The sequence below is a fragment of the Sciurus carolinensis genome, chromosome 8, assembly GCF_902686445.1.
Source record: "Sciurus carolinensis chromosome 8, mSciCar1.2, whole genome shotgun sequence".
Lineage (NCBI taxonomy): Eukaryota > Metazoa > Chordata > Mammalia > Rodentia > Sciuridae > Sciurus > Sciurus carolinensis.
In genome coordinates, this window is record NC_062220.1 from 146218141 (window position 1) to 146238646 (window position 20506).

At 33.4% G+C, this 20506-nt stretch overlaps 1 protein-coding gene across 3 annotated transcripts in view; it reads right to left on the reverse strand.

Moving 5' to 3' along the window:
• Nucleotides 1-20506, reverse strand: part of Ift81 (intraflagellar transport 81) — a 62901-nt gene that overhangs the window by 34159 nt on the left and 8236 nt on the right. For all 3 annotated transcript variants that reach the window (XM_047562417.1, XM_047562418.1, XM_047562416.1), the window contains exons 6-11: nucleotides 18633-18698; nucleotides 18210-18320; nucleotides 17000-17084; nucleotides 12220-12383; nucleotides 10702-10797; nucleotides 8318-8464 (exon numbers count right to left, since the gene is read on the reverse strand). In XM_047562417.1, the coding sequence (XP_047418373.1) occupies nucleotides 8318-8464; nucleotides 10702-10797; nucleotides 12220-12383; nucleotides 17000-17084; nucleotides 18210-18320; nucleotides 18633-18698 (669 nt within the window). The remainder of the gene's footprint in view (nucleotides 1-8317; nucleotides 8465-10701; nucleotides 10798-12219; nucleotides 12384-16999; nucleotides 17085-18209; nucleotides 18321-18632; nucleotides 18699-20506) is intronic.

Sequence of the window (20506 nt, forward strand, 5' to 3'; positions counted from 1 at the left end):
CCATAAACCAGGGGTGACCTCTCAATGTATGAAGTGCCAATGGAATCTTAACAGGAGGTTCATTTGTTGCTTTTAAAAAAGTGTACCCAAAAGGCTTATTTATTTGAATGAAAATTCTGGGAAGGGTATTAGTATTGCATCTTTGGGGCTGGTTTTGTTTTGATTTTTCAAACTGTTAAAGCAGGAGAGAGCGATATGGAGGCTAAGACAGTATCCGTTGCCATATGGCACTATCAAAACTGGCACAGACTGTCTTTCACAAGAAAGTCTTCAAGCTTTGCTTGTTGCCTATGAAATGGTAAAATTTTAGCAAAAGAACTGGCTGAAGGGTATCAGATTAAATGGCCAATTTAAATTTGTGTATAGAATTAAGTAACTGTCTATATAATAAAATAAACATTATAGGTAGAATGAAGAATTACTTTTTCTTGTCAACTGAAGCCTACAGGAACAACCAAGACATTTTTAATATTATTACTTTTCTAATGAAAAAATGTACACCTAGGTTAATTTACACACTTTCATTCCAAGTGCCCAGTTTCTAAGTAAACAGCAGTAAACAAAATATACGCCTGCCATCATGGAAATTAACTGGTTTCTTAGGGAGGGAAAAACTGAAAAAGCGATCTTTAGAGTGCTGTGTATTATGGCGTGCAAGAGAACATGCTAAGAGAACACATTCCAGGAGGAGGCCCAGGGTGACAGGGTGTGGGATAGGTAAACTCTCAGGGTGTGCTTCCTGTAAGAGATACTACTTAAGCTATGATCTTTCTGCTATCTTTAAAGAGTGTATTGATAGCAGTGATCTCTTACTTTTGACCCAAACCATAATCATGACCATCAACCATAAAGTATGCTACAATACTGTTTTTCTATCTCTTCTCACACCGAATTCTACATAAGATAGTCCTATGTAAAATATTTTAAAAACACTTCAAATATGAAAAACTAAGATCTTTTAATATTAAAATCCTGTTCTAAACCAGGCATGGTGGCACATGCCTGTAAACACAGCAGCTCAGGAGGCTGAGACAGGAGGATCACAAGTTCAAAGCCAGTTTCAGCAACTTAGCAAGGTACTTGGCAACTCACTAAGACCCTGTCTCTGAACAAAATATTAAAAAAGGTTGAGGATGTAGCTCAGTGGTTAAGAACCCCCGGGTTAAATCCTCAGTACCAAAAGAAAAAAAAAATCCTGTTCTAATATTTGAAATTATCATAAGTGGGATAATAAATTTACATTTATAAAATCCTAAGAGACAATCACATGTAGAATCTAACATCAAATTCACTTACAAACTGAAGTTTGTGTCTCTTAAAGGTGATTAAAAAAACACATATGGAGATTCATACTCAAACATTCTTAGGCCATGATTCACAATAAATATTCAGAAATGATGGCTTCTTAGTACTAGAAGGGACTCTAGATTGATCATTTAGATCAAACTTTTTTTAACAGTGAAATTTTGTCTTTAAGCAAATTCTTACCTGGAACCCTAATATATTATTCAGATAAAAGCAGAAATGATAATGGTGAAGTCAGAAAAGGGGCATAGAACACATCCCAATTGTCCACTGAGGCACTTCCTCAGACACCAGGTGCCCCTCTGTCCCAGTGTAAAAACCACTAATAAGAATTTCAAGTTAGATGGAAAAGTGTCCACACACTCAAGAAACCTCTGGCCATTCAAAATTATTTAAAAGTAATAGAAAAAAATGCATACACAATCCCAAATTACCAAATATTTGGGGAAAACAAAATATCCAACACCATGAAGGAACTTTAAATTCTAAGAGAAGTTATAACTGTTTCTGTTATTAGAACAAAGAGAACTGCATTAGAATACATCACAATACATTTTATTGTTATTTTCAGAAAGAAGTAGTAGTGTCTGGGGATGGAAAACACTTCCCTTGCAGCTCAAAGCCCTGGTTTAATATCCCCAGCACTGAAAGAGGGAAGGAAGAGAGGGAAAAGGGAGGGCAGGACCTTCACATAGGTGTTCTGGGTCCAAACTCTTAGCATCTATTGAACAGCCTCTTCATGTACTACTGACACAGAAAAATCTCTAAGACATGTTATTAAAAGCAAGTTGTACAATACACACAGAATAGTGCTATTTATATTTTTAAAACCCATGAAACAATACTATCTATGTATCTGTATCTATCTCCAGAGAAAGGACTGAAAGAATATACAGAACTGGTCTGTACTAGAGATTTCTGTCTGGAAAGGGGATTGAAGGACTGGTGTTGGAGTGAGGAAACAATCTAGGGGGACTTTTTATAAAATGTGTGTTGTTTGATTTTCATATCATTAGAATCTATTCAGGTATTGCTTGTGTAATCAGATTTTTAAAAATAAAAAGCCCAAAACATTGATCCACTGTTCTTCTACTCAATGTTAGAACATTTTAAACAGTGGAGTAATCTGCTTCCTCAAAGCAGCTTGATCCACGACTGAAGAAAGCCAATGGCAGAATATTATCCTTATAGTCAATCAACTAACTCTTCTAATCCCTATATACTGGTCCTAATTCTGCCTTCTCACAAACAAGAATAACACTAATTCATCAGCGTTGGGGGGTCCCAAGACTCCTGAGAACTTCCTGAGAGCTTGCAGGATTCAAAATATAGTCCCCCTCTTTGCCATGACTTATTACACAGAAAGGTACAACGCAAAATCAGCAAAGAAAAAAGGCTTAGGGGGTAAAGCTTAGAGGAAACCAGCTGCAAGCTTCCAGAGTCCTCTACCAGCAGAATTGCAAAGGAATGCTTAATTCCTCCAGCAATGAGTTACAGCAACAAATGTAAGATGTTGCCAACCAGTGATCATCATTAGAGACTTAGTGTCCAGGATTTTTATTCGGGCTGATCCTGTAGGCACACTCTGCCTAACCTGTACCAAACTCTAGACTCACAAAAGGAAAGCAGGTACTGAACATAAACCACATTCGTCATTCATGTTAGGCACAGTGAGCCATTCTTATCAGAAAACTGTGTGAATTCTTCTCCAATTTCCAGATGTCTGCCAAGGGCCAAATTTATAAGCAGGGCTTTCCAGGGATAGCATCCCAGGCCTGTTATATTAGCTCTTTCCTGAACACCATCTTTTCCTTCTTTTCATGAAAGTTTTCAGACTTTTATCCATTTTAGTCACCCTCATCTGAGACTCTGCAATGACTATATCTCCTTAAGACATGAAGCCAAAAATGTAAACTATCATTCCAGGCATAATTTGACCACAAATAGGATGTGATATTTTCTAAATGTAGTGTGTATATATACTGTTGTTTTTGGTATTGGGGAATAAGCCCAGAGGGACTTTACCACTGATCCCCAACCATCCCTCCCCCAACCTTTTTTTTTGAGACAGGGTCTTGCTAAGTTGCTGAGGCTGGCCTTGAACATGTTGATCTTCCTTCCTCAGTCTTCTAAGTCCCTGGGATTACAGGTGTACAGCACTGCACATGGCTATTTTATTTGTTTTTTAAAGCTGCATTCCTAATGGGTTTTGTATTGATTCAACAGACAAAACTTCAATTCTATCATATTGTATTTATAATCCCATTAATGGTCTTTTGTTTGCTTAAGTGTAGTAGTTATACCTACCAAGATGATTTTAAATTGTAATTCCATCTGGCTCAGATTAAGTATTCTTTCTAGTTTTCTATCATGTGAAAATTAGTGAGGGCTCTGGAGCCAGACTGCTTCAATTCAAATTCTTGTACTATGTAATAGTAACAATCTCTTTAGCAAATTGGCTTAAATTCTGTGTGCCTCAATTCCCTTATCTGTAAAAATTAAAAATAATAATTGTATCTATTTCAGCATTATACAACAAAACAAATGAGATAATACATGTGAGAAGTCTTGTATAGTGTCTGGCACATTGTAATTATATAATTTATTAATATTATAAACTATTGACAATAACAAACGTTAGGATCAAGGGCAAAGTACCAGTGTACTTTACTCAGAAATAACAGCAGCCAAATATTTTTGAGACTACTGACTCAATCAGATCTTTAATCAGTTTATAGTAATATTATAAAAACTTTCAAGATAATAAGTTAAATATCATAATTATCAATTTAGTTAATAAAGTATAATGTCTAAACTTAACCTTTTATCATTTCTCAAATACTAGTGTGAAGTAAAATCAAGATAGACTAGAATGGTTGAAAAAAATGTATGTCTATCACTAAGAAGATAATTTCAGCTCTTGAAGAAATTCCTTTGTCAGAACTTTGGCAGCATAGGAGATAGACACATTCCTGTGTTATTCCTGAGTACTGCCTCAAGGACAGCAATACAATGAAAATAAAATGTTAAAATGAAAACAGAAACATTTTTAGATACTACTTCTTTTATTAATAAGAAAAATCAAAGAGATACTAATTAAAAAGTCTTATTGAAGAACAAATATGTATTGCACTTGTCATCTGCAATCAGAAGAACTAAAATTTGGAGGTAAAATGTAACATCTGGAATATTAACTTTAGTGGTAGTAGGAAGTATCAAAATGCATATACTTCCATTACCAAATTTGAAAACTCCTAACTGACCTCTAAAAAGAAAATGATAAAGGAATACAAATCACTGTATATGTTGAGGGCTTGTGAAATGTATCTTATTAACATAGTCACATTCCCAAATCAAGTAATGCAGTTTTTCATCCAAAAAAATGGCTGTTACATAGTTTCTAACAAGCCAACATTTTCAGTTCATTACATCTACAACACAGTCCTGTGGACTTACACACCTTACCAATTCTAACAGTGCCTTAGAGGAGTCAGGTTACCAGGGGATCTCTTCTTAGGAACACAGCTGCAGAAGTGTTCGGATCTGCCTTCAAATCTCTGCAGCACACTAACTTTGGAATTTGGGCAAGTTATTAAATTCCTCTAAATCTGTTTCCTCACTTGTAAAATAGAAATAATACCTCATAGGCATTTTGAGAGGATGAATTAGAATAGATTGAATAATATAAAATAAAGTTACTGTTTAAACCATTTAAAAGTTACAGTTCTGTAGCATGAAGTACAGTCACACTGTGCATCCACTACCAAGGATGTTTTCAAAGACTGAGTGCACAGGAACTGCTACGTGAATGGCTGCTAAAATAATGCTAATTAGGGCTATCTTATTCCATCTTAGACCTGTGTAAATGATTTAGTCCTAAACAGAAACCACACCATAGTTATTTGTTGAATTGCTCCTAGTATGAGAAACTCTGGCTTCAATTGTTAAGCTATAGACTGTATTTCTAGCTTTTAGAGTCTTCATTCAAGTGAGTGACAAAAACAAAAACATCAGAAGTCAACACGTTGAACTTATAAATGCCTATCACTGTTCTAAGAATGTTATAGATATAATCCTTCTAGAAGGTATACACAGCAACATTCACATTTTACAGGTGAGTACAAAGAGATTAAGAAATTTACAAAGTCACCCAGTTGATAAATGACAAGGACAGGAACTGCACTCAAACACCTGAGTTCTAGAACCTGCGCTCTTAAACCATTCTGCCATACTGCCTCTAGGCATATAATGCCACTCACAGGAATAATTAGGAAAGAATGCCAGATGTTAGGGTTGACTGAACCTTGGAGTTTTTCAGAAGCTTTAATATCTGTTATTTCATTGTTCTAGAAACAATTAAGACCAATTACTCCCACTTTACAGATGGAAAAATCAAGTAATTTGTTCAGGGTCAACAGAAACGTGGGAGAGACCTGGATCTTAGCTTGGTCACTTATTAGCTGTGTGATTCTCTAATTTCCCTCACTCCATTGTGAGACAGAAATACTAATAACATCTCTTGCAAGAAGTAAAGAAGTATATGTAAAACCTCAGCATAAAGTTTTATATATAAAGTGCTCAATAGGGCTGTGGTTGTGGCTTAGTGGTAGAGAGCTGCCCTAGCATGCATGAGGCCCTGGGTTCAATCCTCAGCACCACATAAAAATTTTAAAAAAGGTATTGTGTCCACCTACAACTAAAAAATATAAATAAATAAATAAATAAAGTGCTCAATAAATGTTATCCCTCTTTTTCTTATTCAGCATGTGATTCCTGATAGAGTATTCTTTCCAAACATCATTGACACTATTTCTCAATACCCTCTCACCAACTGTCTTAACAGATAGGTGGCATGATTTTTGGTGATTACCATGCAATACCAAAACAGAAATCTCAATGAAGTCCAGCTATCTTATATAGTTTTAGTATAACAAACCTCCTCCCTTTTGTCCATATGGCCTATCGCTCTATCAAAGTTGAAAATAAAACTGGTCTACCAAGATTTGTTCTTTATAAAATTATGCATAATGTTCCCTAATACCTTCTGTTCTCTTAGGTAACTGCCAAATAATTTACTTGTTCTCGTTTTTGATCAGACATTACTCAACAATTAAGATGACCTTACCATTTCCAAAGTTGTCCTTCTCCCCTTTTAAAAAAGTAGTCTTTTGTCTCTCATCAAATACTTCTTTTCATATGATTTCTCAAAAATATAGGTTAGTAACTGAGCACTAGGTTCTTTTCCTTCATTTTACACAGCATGAACATCTAATCCAGGCTGGGGTTGTGGCTCAGTGGCAGAGGGCTTGCCTGGCACGCGTGGGGTGCTGGGTTTGGTCCTCAGCACCACATAAAAATGAATAAATAAAGTAAAGGTATTATGTTCATCTACAAAAAAAAAAAAAAAAAAAAAAAAAAAAAAACCTTAAAAAAAAAAAAAAAAGAACATCTAATCCTGCACTAGGAGCACTGTTCACGTCAAATGTGGCCACGATTAGTATTTCCTGTCAATCGGGCAGGATTTTCTTAAGACAAAACTGTTAGGAAGTATCATGGCCTCTTGAAAAGGAAAATTGCTGTATAATTATTTTTCCCCCTGAGGAGCAAAGATGCCATGAAGCACAGGCTGCTGGCTTCCAAGTATCATTTGAAATACTCCCACGTCCTAAAGCAATCCGGAAGTAGATGTTAAAAGCCAAAGGAATTTTTCAAATGTTGCCTTCCTAAATCTAGTACTTCCCCTATAAGCCAAAAGGCATTTTGGGAGGTTACAATAATAAACACCACAGAGAAAAATGGTACCATGGAAACAACTCATTAGTGTTTGGCACAGTGAAGTTTCACTGTCAACTTTTAACAGTATGTGATGGATATGGACAATAGGACCAAAGGGAGCTTGCATTCCTGTTCTCCTACCTGTCCTCCCACCCAGTCTGCCATCGAACCTCCTCCCATGACCTGGCTCTGCCCTCTTCCCTGTCAAAAGGGCCCCACCCAAGTCACTAACTCCTCCTACGACCTCAGACATGAGCAGCTCTTCAAAGTTAACATAAAATTTTAAAAACCTTTAAGAGTTGCTAGAGTACAGGTAATGTTTAGGAATTCAAATGTGACCTATCACTTGATTTTCTAAAAAAGACAAGCAATTTGGCTCTATTCATTCAGTTTTTCTTGAGCTTATTTTATAAAAAGATGATGAATTATATTTTTGGTGCTTGAGTTTAGCTATCAATAATATTGTTTTTCCTACTAATCTTATGAGTCTGACAATGGACAAATGCAACAGCAGCTATTAAAGCATTGTTCAAAATTTAAAGTACGAAGCAATGCAAGATATAACTGCATTATTTTAACTTGTAAGCATCTATTATGAGGTCATTTTATTGTGCCAGCTTCACTGGTCAAATACACATTATTACTATTATTATTTTGGTACCAGGGATTGAACCCAGGGGCGCTTAACTGCTGAGCCACAGCCTCAGCCTTTTTAAAATTTTATTTAGAGACAGGGTCTTGTTGAGTTGCTTAAGGCCTTGCTAAGTTGCCAAGGATGGCTTTGAACTTTCGATCCTCCTGCCTCAGCCTCCAGAGCTGCTGGGATTACAGGCATGCACGACCTTGCCTGACTCCAAATATACATTATTAACTATATTAACTCAGTGATGATATTTTCTTAGCTCTTTATGGAAATACATTTATAAACAAAGATGAATTTTTGTATTATCTGCTAGTTTCTACTAGTTTTGCTTTGCTTTTATAAATTTAATGTTTATAATAAATAATTCCAATATAAATTCTTTTTAAAGAGTGAAAACTTGGAATATTTTCTCATAAAATAACTAAGATCTCTCCCATTTTATAATAAGAATGTCTTAATTTTACTGCAAATTTTTTTTCAGTTTTAAATAACTTAGATAAGATTAATTACTATTAACATTTGAACTAAGAAAGTAAAAGACATTAATGGTTTCTAATACTCATACTCTTGTTCCATGAAATACCCTTAACTTACCTCATCTCCTTTCAAAACTTCGGTGCCATCAAATTCACGGGTCTGATTTGTCTTTAATGACACTTCTCTTTCTAGGTTAGCTAACTTTTCCTTGGCCTCCTGAAGTTCCTCGGCCTTGGCTTCTTTTTTACGAGAAATGATGGATGCCTAATTGAGCATTTAATGTGAATAAAATACATACAATCAACTTTCTATTATCTTGTAAAATCACCTATCTTTGAGATTTTACCAAGCTAAATTTTCAGTCTGGCTTCTCCTGACCAATACTCCTTGCCCTACTTACCCATCATCATCAATTATATATTGAGCATAAGCATATAATATATATTAAATATCAACCTAAAAACACTTCAGAAGACAAAAGCCCTGGCAGTATAGGCTGTATCAACAAAGAAACAAAAATACACTAATAAAAATATTAAAGTCTTCTCAAATGCAAATGAAAATACACTCTAGGTAAGTAAACAGAAGCCAATTATTTTCTCTTTGGAAGAAAACAAGAATGCTTTATTTTTAGAACTATCACACAGGTCACCTTATCAAATTCAATATCCACACTTTTTAAAAGAAAGGTTAAAGCTTCTATTATATTTGGAGTATTCTAATAAATAAAATGTAGATTCAAAAATCAAATACCTGACATCAGAATTACATAACTGTTAGCCCAATCCAAATGGCTGTTTTTTAGCCATAAATGCAGCATTTTATATTAGTTAGCAACTCTTGGGGGATTTTCCTTAAATGAATCATGACCATACTAGTTTAAGATAAACATCAGTCAAACTGTCCTTTATTAAATGAAATTTTACAAATATTGTATTCAAACAAATATGACAGGAGATGGGGAATCTCTAGTGCAAACCTTTAAAAAATTTTCTGTCTTTCCTGTTTAAAAAAATGAAAACTCAGGTGGTAAAGGATATTTCCTTTTTTCTTTCTTTCCTTCTTTTTGTTTTTTTTTTTTTTTTTTGGAGGGGAGGGTACTAGGATTGAACTCAGGGTGCTTTACTGCTGAACTACCACCCCATCCCTTTTTATCTGTTATTTTGAGACAGGGTCATGCTAAGTTGCTGAGACTGGCCTCCAATTTGCAATCCTCCTGTTTCAGCCTCCTGTATCACTGGGTTACAGGCAAGTACCACTGTGCCCATCAATAAAGGAATATTTCCATATAATTATTCCACTTTAAAAAATGGAGAGGGAATGACAGAATACCAGAATTGTGTAGAAAATGACTGTATACTATCTTAACATGATAAAATAAGTAAAATAAGGGCTGGGGTTGTGGCTCAGTGGTAGAGTGCTTGCCTAGCACATGTGAGGCACTGGGTTTGATCCTCAGCACCACATATAAATGACTAAAATAAAGGTTCATCAACAACCAAAAAATATATTAAAAAAAGTAAAATAAACATCAGCCCAAACTGAGGATATTACTTAATAGAGAAACATGAAATATTTCCTACTAAAGTCAAGAACAAGGTAAAAATGCCCTATACCTTGACAACAATTTAATATTGTGTTGATAGTATTAGCTAATACTACTAGACAAGAGAAAGCAATTAGAAGCAAAAGAATTAGAAAGGAAAATTGGAATTGACATATTATATAATTAGGTACCTTAAAAAAATCAATGGAAAAACTACAGCAAGTGAGTAGCTTTTACAGAACAACAAAATTAGTCAGAAGACGTAATAAAAGGAGAGTCCTTGCACACTAACTTTAAATCTGGAAAACTATGTATTTTTAAATATTATTTAGTTGTTTATTATTTAGCTGGACCTTTAATTTATATGTGGTGCTGAGGATCAAACTCAGTGCCTCACATGTGCTAGGCAAGCGCTCTTCCACTGAGCCACCACCCCAGCCCAAGTATATTATTTTTGACTCATTAAAGATTATAAATATTTTGTTTAAACCGTCTAACATAAGCTTTCATTTAAAAATGGAATTCCACATTTACAGATTAAACAAAAACAGCTCTACCAGGGCTGGGGTTGTAGCCCACTAGTAGAGCAACTGCTAGCATGTGTGAGACACTGGGGTTTGATTCTCAGAACCACATATAAATAAATAAATAAAATAAAGGTCCATCAAAGACTATATATATATAATTTTTTTTTTAAATAAAAGAGGTCTAGCAACACACTTGGCAGGCACTAAGGAAACAGCTTCATCAGGTATACTGCATTTCAAACTTAACCTGGTGTCTTTTGTGGATTCTCCACTATTTCTTCCTTATAATCTGGAGATTAACAATGACCAAAGAACACTTATTCTTCCTTCTCACTTTCAGACTATAGATAACACAGTCAGTGGTTTTGATGATGATGTTTACCAATAAGATTACAGATTTAAATAAGTGAGTCAAAGTGTGGTCTTACCTGTTGCCTATATAGTGAGAGTTTGCCTTCAATTGGCTCATTTCTCATCATTTTCTTTTCAATCAGTTGATTGATTTGTGTGTTTACTTCATTTATCTAAAACAATATGAAAGCGAAAAATGTTAAGACTCTCCCTATAAAGAAAAAAACTCTCCCTATTATTACACAATGTGACATCTGGCCAAATTCAGCTTTGAATTTATAGCTCTTACCATCAGTGATTTGATGGGAGGAACAGTTTCACTAATGTTATGAGTGGATTGTTATGATGACTTTTAGAAACATTTATATTTCACGATATATGTTTGTACAACTAAATTGCTTTTCATATCTAAACTATCATGAAGTATTTTATATGACATATTTATACATTATTATTAAAAAGATGCTTTCTAAACACCTGAAGTTATCCCCTCACCTAGGTCACGACTTTCAAGTCACTGTTAAGTGATAAAGCTAATCCAAACATTCCCCAGGGATTTAGTACAAGGAATTCATGAACTCAGCTGAGAGCTGACATACATGACACTTAAAACCCTTCCTGCGCTCAGGATCTGTGATTCTTTGATAGCTGTCTTTTATCCTAGTCATTAAACCTTTCCAAAATATAATAAAACTGAATAAATCCTATGGAAGCACATGGTTCCTCAACAAAAACAAAACATGGCTTTCAGTATATCTATCCTTTAAAGGATTGGAATTCTGTTAATTCTATGACTTTAAATTTGATCCAAATCTGACTTGGACATATAACATCTCTAAGTGAATAAAAAGAGTAAAATGGTCAGAATTTTGTATTTAATTGTAGTGGTTATTAAGCTTCTAGGATTAGCAAGTCAAAAATCTTTTGATTTTCATGTTAATAATTTTTTAAAAATATACATCTAATTAGTGTTTTATTTCTAGGGGATAAAAATGTAAAATGATAACAGGTTTCAACAAAGTTTAGTAATTCCAAGACTGGCAAAAAAGGCTAATAAAAAATATTAGCTTCAGAGGGTTGAGGGTGTAGCTCTGTGATACAGTGCTTGCCTGGCATGTACCAGGCCATGGGTTCAATTCCCAGCACTTCAAAGAAAGAAAAAATCAGTTCTAAGTATAGAATAGCCATAATAGTATGCTTAGAAATAAAAATTAATGATATTCAAAGTATTCTAAAATTTGTCATATAAATGATAATATTACAAAGACATAAACCCATTAATGATATTCAAAGTATTCTAAAATTTGTCATATAAAAGATAATATTACAAAGACATAAACCCATGTCAATTAATATGCCTTAATTCACACAATGAAGTTACTTAGTTTATGACATCATGGGGATTAAGTAACATCATAACATTCTACAATTCCTCACAATTCCTCATAAAGGACAACTCCTCAGAAGAGTTGTCAACTCTTAGCAGGAGTTAACTTTAGTCCTAAGTGGGACACTAAAGAAAGCAGTTCACATAATTTTCACAGACCTGGGGATGAGATAAAATTAGGAACTATAAAAAGATGATTGTCACTTACTTTAGATTCAAGTTCAAGAAGATCAGAATGGTCCATAGCTGGCTCTGAAACCACTTTTTGTAAAAAATGCAATTCCTTTTTCTTGTTCTCCATTTCTTTAGGAAATTTTTCAGTTACCATATATGAGTTAAATTTTATCTCCTCCTCTAGTCTCTTCATTAAACCTTTCAAAAACAAAAATAAATGAATAATCAGCCTGAAAGAGTAGGTATAGTGACAGGCAGTCCGTACACTTTTAAATATAAGACCTGGACAGTATGGCTTATCTATTGAAAGGATTCTGTATGTGTGGTATGGTGCATTAAAAGATTGGTCACTGGGTTGGGGCTGTAGCTCAGCAGTAGAGCACTTGCCTGGCACATGTGAGGCACTGGGTTTGATCCTCAGTACCACATAAAAATAAAACATAAAGGTATAAAAATTTTCTTAAAAAAAAGATTGATCACTGAAATATTTCATGCTAATTAGAATGATTCTGAAGCACAATTTGAATGGAAAAACAATTAAATAATTATAAAGTGTGGTTTAGGCTCTTTCCAACTTCATAAACTAATTCATTAATATCCATCAACATGCAAAAATGACATTTGCAGAACCAGACATGTTGTTGGATCATATTTTGCCTTCTAAGTTTTTAAGAAATCCCTGAACCAGGGCTGGAAATGTAGGTCAGTGGTAGAGGACTTGCATAGCACGTGGGAGGCCCTGGGTTCAATGCCTAGCATCACAACAAAGAAAAAGAAATGCATGAACCAACACCTAAATGAAATCTAACCCTGGTGCTCTTTTATACAAGCAGTCATAAATGCTTTTTATATTTTGCAATACTTTTCATGATGGAGCTTAAATTTCTACTCTAATTCATCACAAACAGTAATTAATATATTATAATTTATCAGTTTCAAACCAATGAAGATATTGCTACAGGTATAAAATCTGGAAAAGAAATAAATGGTCTACATTCATTAATATTTTAGGTTTGGCAGATTTTATATTTTAATGTATTAGTTTATAGTTAAGTGGTAACTTCAATTGCATTTGTAACAGTTAATAGTTTTCTTATTTTGGTAAGATGTATGACTATACAGATTTTCAGTAAATAATGATTTTGTTATAAATTCCCAGCCTAGAGAGTTTGATAAAGTTTATTTCAGATCCCTTCATTACACATTTACAAATTCTGGTTTGAGTTTTAAAAATGCTGGGTTTCCAGCTTAAGTAATCTAAGTACATAGATTGTACAATAAATCTGGCCCAAAGCCTTAAAATTATTTTTAGTTCTGTTATACTAATAAAACATATAAAAAGGTATTAATGGCAAATTTACAAGTTTTCCATTCATTCCTTCAACCTTTTTCCCCTTTTTCAGGATTGAAGAAAGGGAGAGAAAGAAAAGTGTTTAATGAATCACACCATAATAAAAATCAGATAATCATTCCTAGGTGTTTTCCAGTTAAATCTACATTTCAGTTTCTCTGGCTGTTAGATGACTCGCTCTTCCATCTTCAGGTTCTTAAATATACCTCAAGTAACCAGAGAAACATAAAATCAAAGTCCAAAATGTTTTTAAAATATAAAATTCTTAAATAATATTTCTTTCTGATAATGGTTACCTGGGGATGGGGAGAAGGACAGAAGTTAAGACATTACAAAGGGCAAAAAGACACATCTGGGGGTAATGGATACGATCATTATTTTCATTAAAGATTGATGTCTTCACCAGCGTATACATATATCAAAACTTACTAAGTGGGCACTTTATGTGCAGTTTATTATGTTAATTTTACCTCAAAAAAGCTGTTAAAAAAACTGAAACAAAGTTAATATCAAATTTTAAGTTCTTGGGTTGGGGTTGTAGCTCAGAGATAGAGTGCTCCCCTAGCACATGTGATGCACTGGTTCGATCCTCAGCACCACATATAAATAAATGAATAAAATAAAGCTCCATCAACAACTAAAAATATATATACACTTAAAAATAAATAAATTAAACAAAGGTTAAAAAATCAACAATGAAAAAAAATTTATTTTATAGACCTGAAACTAGTCAAATGTTTCTATGCAGTTTTAAAATCGTTATCTTTAAATATCCTAGAGAAAAGAAATATAAAGTCACTAAGATCACAGCAAACTTTTATATTAAAAACCCTCTGAAAGCATCTCACTGAGCCTGTATAATTTACCCAGTGGCTTCTCTTATGTAACAAATCTTATGAGTATATAGTATGTAAAGTTATATTAACTTCAGTGAATGTTTCATAATATGGATGTTATGCTACAAAATCACAAATTACATTTTAATACTAAAACTACATTTTATGTTAATTAAGTAAACAGAAATAAACTGCAAGCCTTTTTTGTTACAAAAATTAGATACTAAATACCTAGGTCAATTAAACACCTGATTAATTTATTCTTCCCCTAGGTTGCTGAACAAAACTCTTATCCATTTTCCAGAAAGATGTCAACAAAGTAGGAACTCCTTAACCTCCTATCCCCACCCCCATCCCCACACACAGTACATATATCACATACATAATACATTTACATCTATATTTTGAGCCATTTTTTATTACTTGACCTCTTAACTATGGAAAAGTTAAAAGTTCTTTGTATCCACAGATTGAATAAATATTCTGTTAAGCAGTTAGGAATTGAGAGTTGAGACTTAATTCTGAAAGGAAAGAAAAATTATCAACAGGCATTATCAAGAATAGGTATTATTGATAAAACCTATTGTCATTAATTTTAAAACAGCTATAATTCAATGGATTTCTTTAGAAGATTCATCTTAATTTTACAGTAAAGATGTGAAGGAATCTTACATGAAATTCAAAGAATATATACTAAACAGATGAAAGTTTAGTACTAAAAAGAAGAAAATTTTTCTTTTGTGTTGAAAATTAAGATTCTCCTAAAAAGGAGAAACTTAGTAAATAAAGAATCAAGTGATACCAACAATTAAGTGCATGCTTACTTACAGGTTCTGCTTGAATTAGAATCTATGACAGCACTGAGAGTATGTGGAAAGTCACGAATTGACATATATCAACCATTCATCATATAAGGAACACTGTCCTAGTTTTTTAAATATCAATTATACATGCCTTATTTCTTTGATTTTTAAGTGTCTCAACTGTAAGACACCATGAACTATATCACAAATACCATTTTAAAAGTAAAATGTAGGGCTGGGGATATAGCTCAGTTGGTAGAGTGCTTGCCTTGCAAGCAGAAGGCCCTGGGTTCAATCCCCAACACCATAAAAAGAAAAAAAAAGTAAGATGTACCCCAACTGCAAAAACAACTAAGATAGGGAAAAAATGGTGTCTAGAATTAAGGAAATGCCATATTATCTCTTTTAATGGTTTATTGAAATGTAATTTACATGCCATAAAATTGACCCATTTAGTGCATGATTCAATGATTTTCAGTACAGCACAGTTATACAATGAGCACCATAAATTTTAGAACATTATTATCAATTCCAAAATAAATATCCGAACTCATCCGTAGTTATTTCCTCTCTCCAGTTCCCCCAACTATGCTCTATGCAGCTGTCCTCCCAGCTCTAGACAGTCACTTCTCCCCAGCCCCCTGTCTTTATGGATTTCTTATTTTGAACACTTCACATACAACATGATGTGACTGATACTTTTACTTAGTCATGTTTTTGAGGTTCATACATGTCATAAGCTTCATGGATGTATCAACATTTCATTCTTTTTTGTGGAAGAATAATACTCTATTGTATGAATATGCCACATTTTGTTAATTCATTCATTAGTTTGGGGACTTAAGGGTTGTTTCTCCTTTTTAACTATTTTGAACAATAATGCTATGAACATTTGGGTTCAAGTTTTTGTGTGAACATGTGTTCTCAATTCTCTTGGGTACACACCTAAGAATGGCAATGCTAGTTCATATGGTAACTCTGTTTTCATATTTTGAGGAACTGCTAAGCTGTTTCCTGAAGCAGCTGCATCATTTCACACTCCCACAAGCATATATGAGGGTCCCAATTTTTCCACATTCTTGTTAACACTTGTAATTGTATGCCTTTTTTATTACACACACTCTATGTATTACATCTTATATCTTATAGATTACTACAGGAAGATGAATCAACCCTGTATCAGCTAGATATTTATGTTGTAATATTTCTCCAATACAAATGATGGCTTTGTACTACTCTTCTGATGGGTGTAGCCTCCCTCCTAATGAGCTAAAACACTTTCAAAATACCTAAGACAGGTTTGGTGGTGTAATCTGGGGTATCAGAGCAATTTATCATTTGTGTAAAGCTATGTTATAGAGTCAGGGATACCCACATCATTAGTACTGTTATTCTATAAATCAAAACATGAAGAACACTTAATTTTAAGGGTTCAGTATTTTTTTTTTCTTTATAGTCCTGGGTCTAAAGCAACAATTCATATTTTTTCCCTTCATCTTTTTCACAACATCCATTCCAAGTACTTATACGAGTGCACACTGGAGGGCTTCCCTTGCCAGTCATTATCATTATCTTCACCATGACTGAAAAACTGGGTCAGTTTTTATTTATCTTTTTTTTTTTGAGGGGGGGATATGAATTTTTTTTACCAAAACGAAACCTTACAGATGTCTTCATCAGGGATATCATTTGCTGCTGGGAAATGATACTCCAAAACGCTGAGCTACCACTTGACAATAATTAATTCCCATTAATCAACTGCTTTCAGGAATATTTTTAAAATAATATTTTATAATGACTGATATTATATAATATTTCACTTACTTTCAGGCTTTGCATCTGCTGCAGCATGGCGCATACTCTTCAGCTGGTTTTGTACTCTTTGCAACCTCTGTACTGCATGAAATAGCTTTAAAATACAATTAGATTTATGACTTGCTAAGTGTGTTGAAACATTCCTCACATAGGCAAACAATGGGAAATACATATAATTCTTACGATATAAAAGGGACAAATAATAAGAACTAAGAAAATTACTATGTTTAAAAAACGTAACTGGTTCTCTCAATGCCTTTTCATGTAAATTTTTTTAAAAAGATTTCAGAAAAAATTTCATTTGTTGAATATGGAGATGAGGAAAAAATATTTGTTACAGAAATAAATGCATCAAGCTTTTCTTGTTGTAGCATGGCTTTCTTAATCCTAAAAAAATGTTAACAATTGCTGTTTCAGAATCAGAAACTGCTGCTAAATAACCATTCAAGGCCTAGGAAATGCAGATTAGTGCTTCAGAGAAAGTACAATCCTGCCAAGTCAAGTTCCAAAAAAGTGGGCTGGGGAGATAGCAGAAGGCCCTGAGTTTGATACCCAGTACTGCAAAAAAAAAAAAAAAAAAAAAAAAAAAAAAAGTTCCAAAAAAGCTAAATATCTAAACTTCCAATTTAGTAGGGAATGAAATTGATTTGAAATATATATATATGTATTTTAAATGTTTTTAGTTGTAGATACACAAAATAACTTTATTTATTTTTATATGGTGCTGAGGATCGAACCCAGTGCCTCACACTGAAATATATTTTTAATGCACAAGTCTACCCAGATTTGAAGACAGACTTTTAATAAATAAAAGTAATGCTTTCTGGCCAAATTATTTATTTCTTATGATTTTGAGCCTATTCATGATTCACTTATTTGCTACTGGAGTGAAATGTAGAAAGTACTGTGATCAGTGGAACAAAAGGGATGTTCCTATAGTCCAAGAATCTAAAGACACCCATTGGAGATTCTGTAAATTTCAAGAGCAGTTAATCTTACTGCTTAACATTATGATGAATCTTCTATATAATACTGGAACATGAGCTAAGCATCGTTCAAAAGAAAACAGATAAAGAGTACGGCACCCAAAAGAAGATATTGTTGCTGTTGGTGCTATAAAATACAATTCTAAAATTCTTTGCTCTGTACATGTGAATTACCAGAAGCAGCTATTTCTTTCATCTAAACTTTTCTTTCAATACCAACTTTTCATGGATACCTGATTTTTTTGTTCCTGTTTCTGTTGTGCAAGAAATTCTTCTCTCTCTTTTTCAACTCGAAGTTGCCTTGCTATTTTAAGCATCCGTTGATGATTCTGAACTGTCTCCACCTACAGTAAGGGAATAAGTAGTACAAGTTACTGTCAGGTTCGAGAAATAAATTAGCATGTCACGTGACATAGACATCCACTTATCATTTTCTTCTGGTAAACAGTACTCCCTAGAGATGACAGCAAAGCTCTAGACTCTAGGACCTTAAAAGTTTTGGGCTACTGCCTATGGAGATTCCCTTTCCCTCAATGTTATTTGAGTCCATCCTCAGATGTACACCCATGTCTGGCTTAATCTTTATTTGCATTCCTAAATCTCTGCCAGTCCTTGGGACCTGGGACCAAAATCTACAGTGCTAATTCTTCCCTTACCCTTTTCTTCAAACGTTCAACTCTCTTAATGAGCTGATCCTTTTCTTCTTCCATTGCACTGATATCCTAAAAAGTAGTAAAGAGGACATTAAAAATATTCTTAGTGTGTAGAAATCAGATAAGGTTTTTAAATATGATTATGCATCTGCCATTTTCATCATTTAGAACCAAAGCAGTAAGGAACAAAGATTCTCTTTTTGGATAAAGGACATTTCTACTTTTCCCTCTGGTTCTTTATGTAGGGTATTTTTTTGGCACCTTGGTTTTCTTCTAGAAAAGCAACTAAAGCAGGTTAAAATGCAGCAAGGTGAAGCTGCCAACCAGTACATTTGTGTTCTGATTCCAAATATGGGCACGTGATTTTTCAAAGATCCTGTATAATGAAAAGTGTGCAGGTCTAAATACATGAACAACAGTTGCTAACATCCCATCTGCTTTGTTAAATGCCAAACCATGTATTCTGCCAATTTTCCTTCAAAATTATTTTTAAGGTTATGGTACTTTCAAGATATAAATTTATATCTGGTTTTGTCAATTAACCAATTCTCTCCCTGAAAATAAAGACTTTAAAAATAAAAATAAATGACCTCTCTGATATATTACATTAAAAATCCAAAATTAAAAAGAAAGAAAAGTGGGAATGGATAATACATTCCAAGTAAAAATAAAGTCAAGAAAATTAAAAATAAATAAATAAATAACCTTCCTTTTAACCAGTTCCATAATATTTTGTAGTGCAAACAAAATCCTTCCTAAATCTAAAAAACTAGTACAGTAATACCAAAGGTAAAATATACATAGTAGCCAGTATTGGCAAAATTTGGGAAAAGGGGCATTCTCACTCACTACTGGTAGCAGAGTATTAAAGAGTAATATAAGAAGTTTTCAAATAAACATGCATCCCTTCTAGCTTAGTAATTCCACATTTGGGGATTCTGTTCTAATAAAATATTCATGAAAAGCCACAGACTTTTTTTTCACAGACTTCTTTAAAAGGATTCTTACTAACTACATCAAAATTTTTAAAATCCTAAATGTCTGAGGATTATTAAATATAGTATATAATGAAAGTCATTAAAAATTATGTAAAAGATTTTTTAATGACATGAGAAAAAGTCATGATATGACATTACTTGAAAGAAGTGAATTAGAAATTATACTATATGTATAGTATGACATCCAGGAAAAGATTTAAATAAATTTACTTATCAACATGTCAACAGTGGTTATCTCTAGAACATAGGATTATAAGTGAATTCTTTTCTATTTCTTATTTAATCATATTTTCTAAACTTACTACAAAGAATATATTCAAGAATACTTTGGTAATAATAAATGAAATTAAAATATAAATTTTAGGTTCTTTTATCATTTTGGTTTATTCATAGGACATAATGGAGGAACAGGAGATGGACATCAATCACTCTTCCATGCTATTTTAAGTATGTACTTATTGGTCTTTTCCCCATCACTACATCTGAGTTCACCTTCATTCCTAATATTCAATAAACTCCCATTGAGAACCTACCATGTGCCACTGTCAGAGACTAGGAATACAGGGGTGAACAAGATATACAGTCCTTACCATCATAGGCCTTAAAGGTAACTGGGAAGACAGACATTAAAGCAATTATTAAGTGTAATGAGTGCTATAAAACAAAAAGAATAGAGGTAACTAATCTATTTAGGGAATTAGAGAAGACTTCCCTGAGGAAGCAATTTCTAATGTTCCTGAATGAGAATATAAAAATGGCATCGATAACTCAGGAATTTTAAAAATATAAAATCTGTACAAGTCAGTATGGCAATAGTTTGGGGAAATAACTTAAAATGCTTGGTGAAAATATAAAAAATATTTTCTAGAGAACATTAAG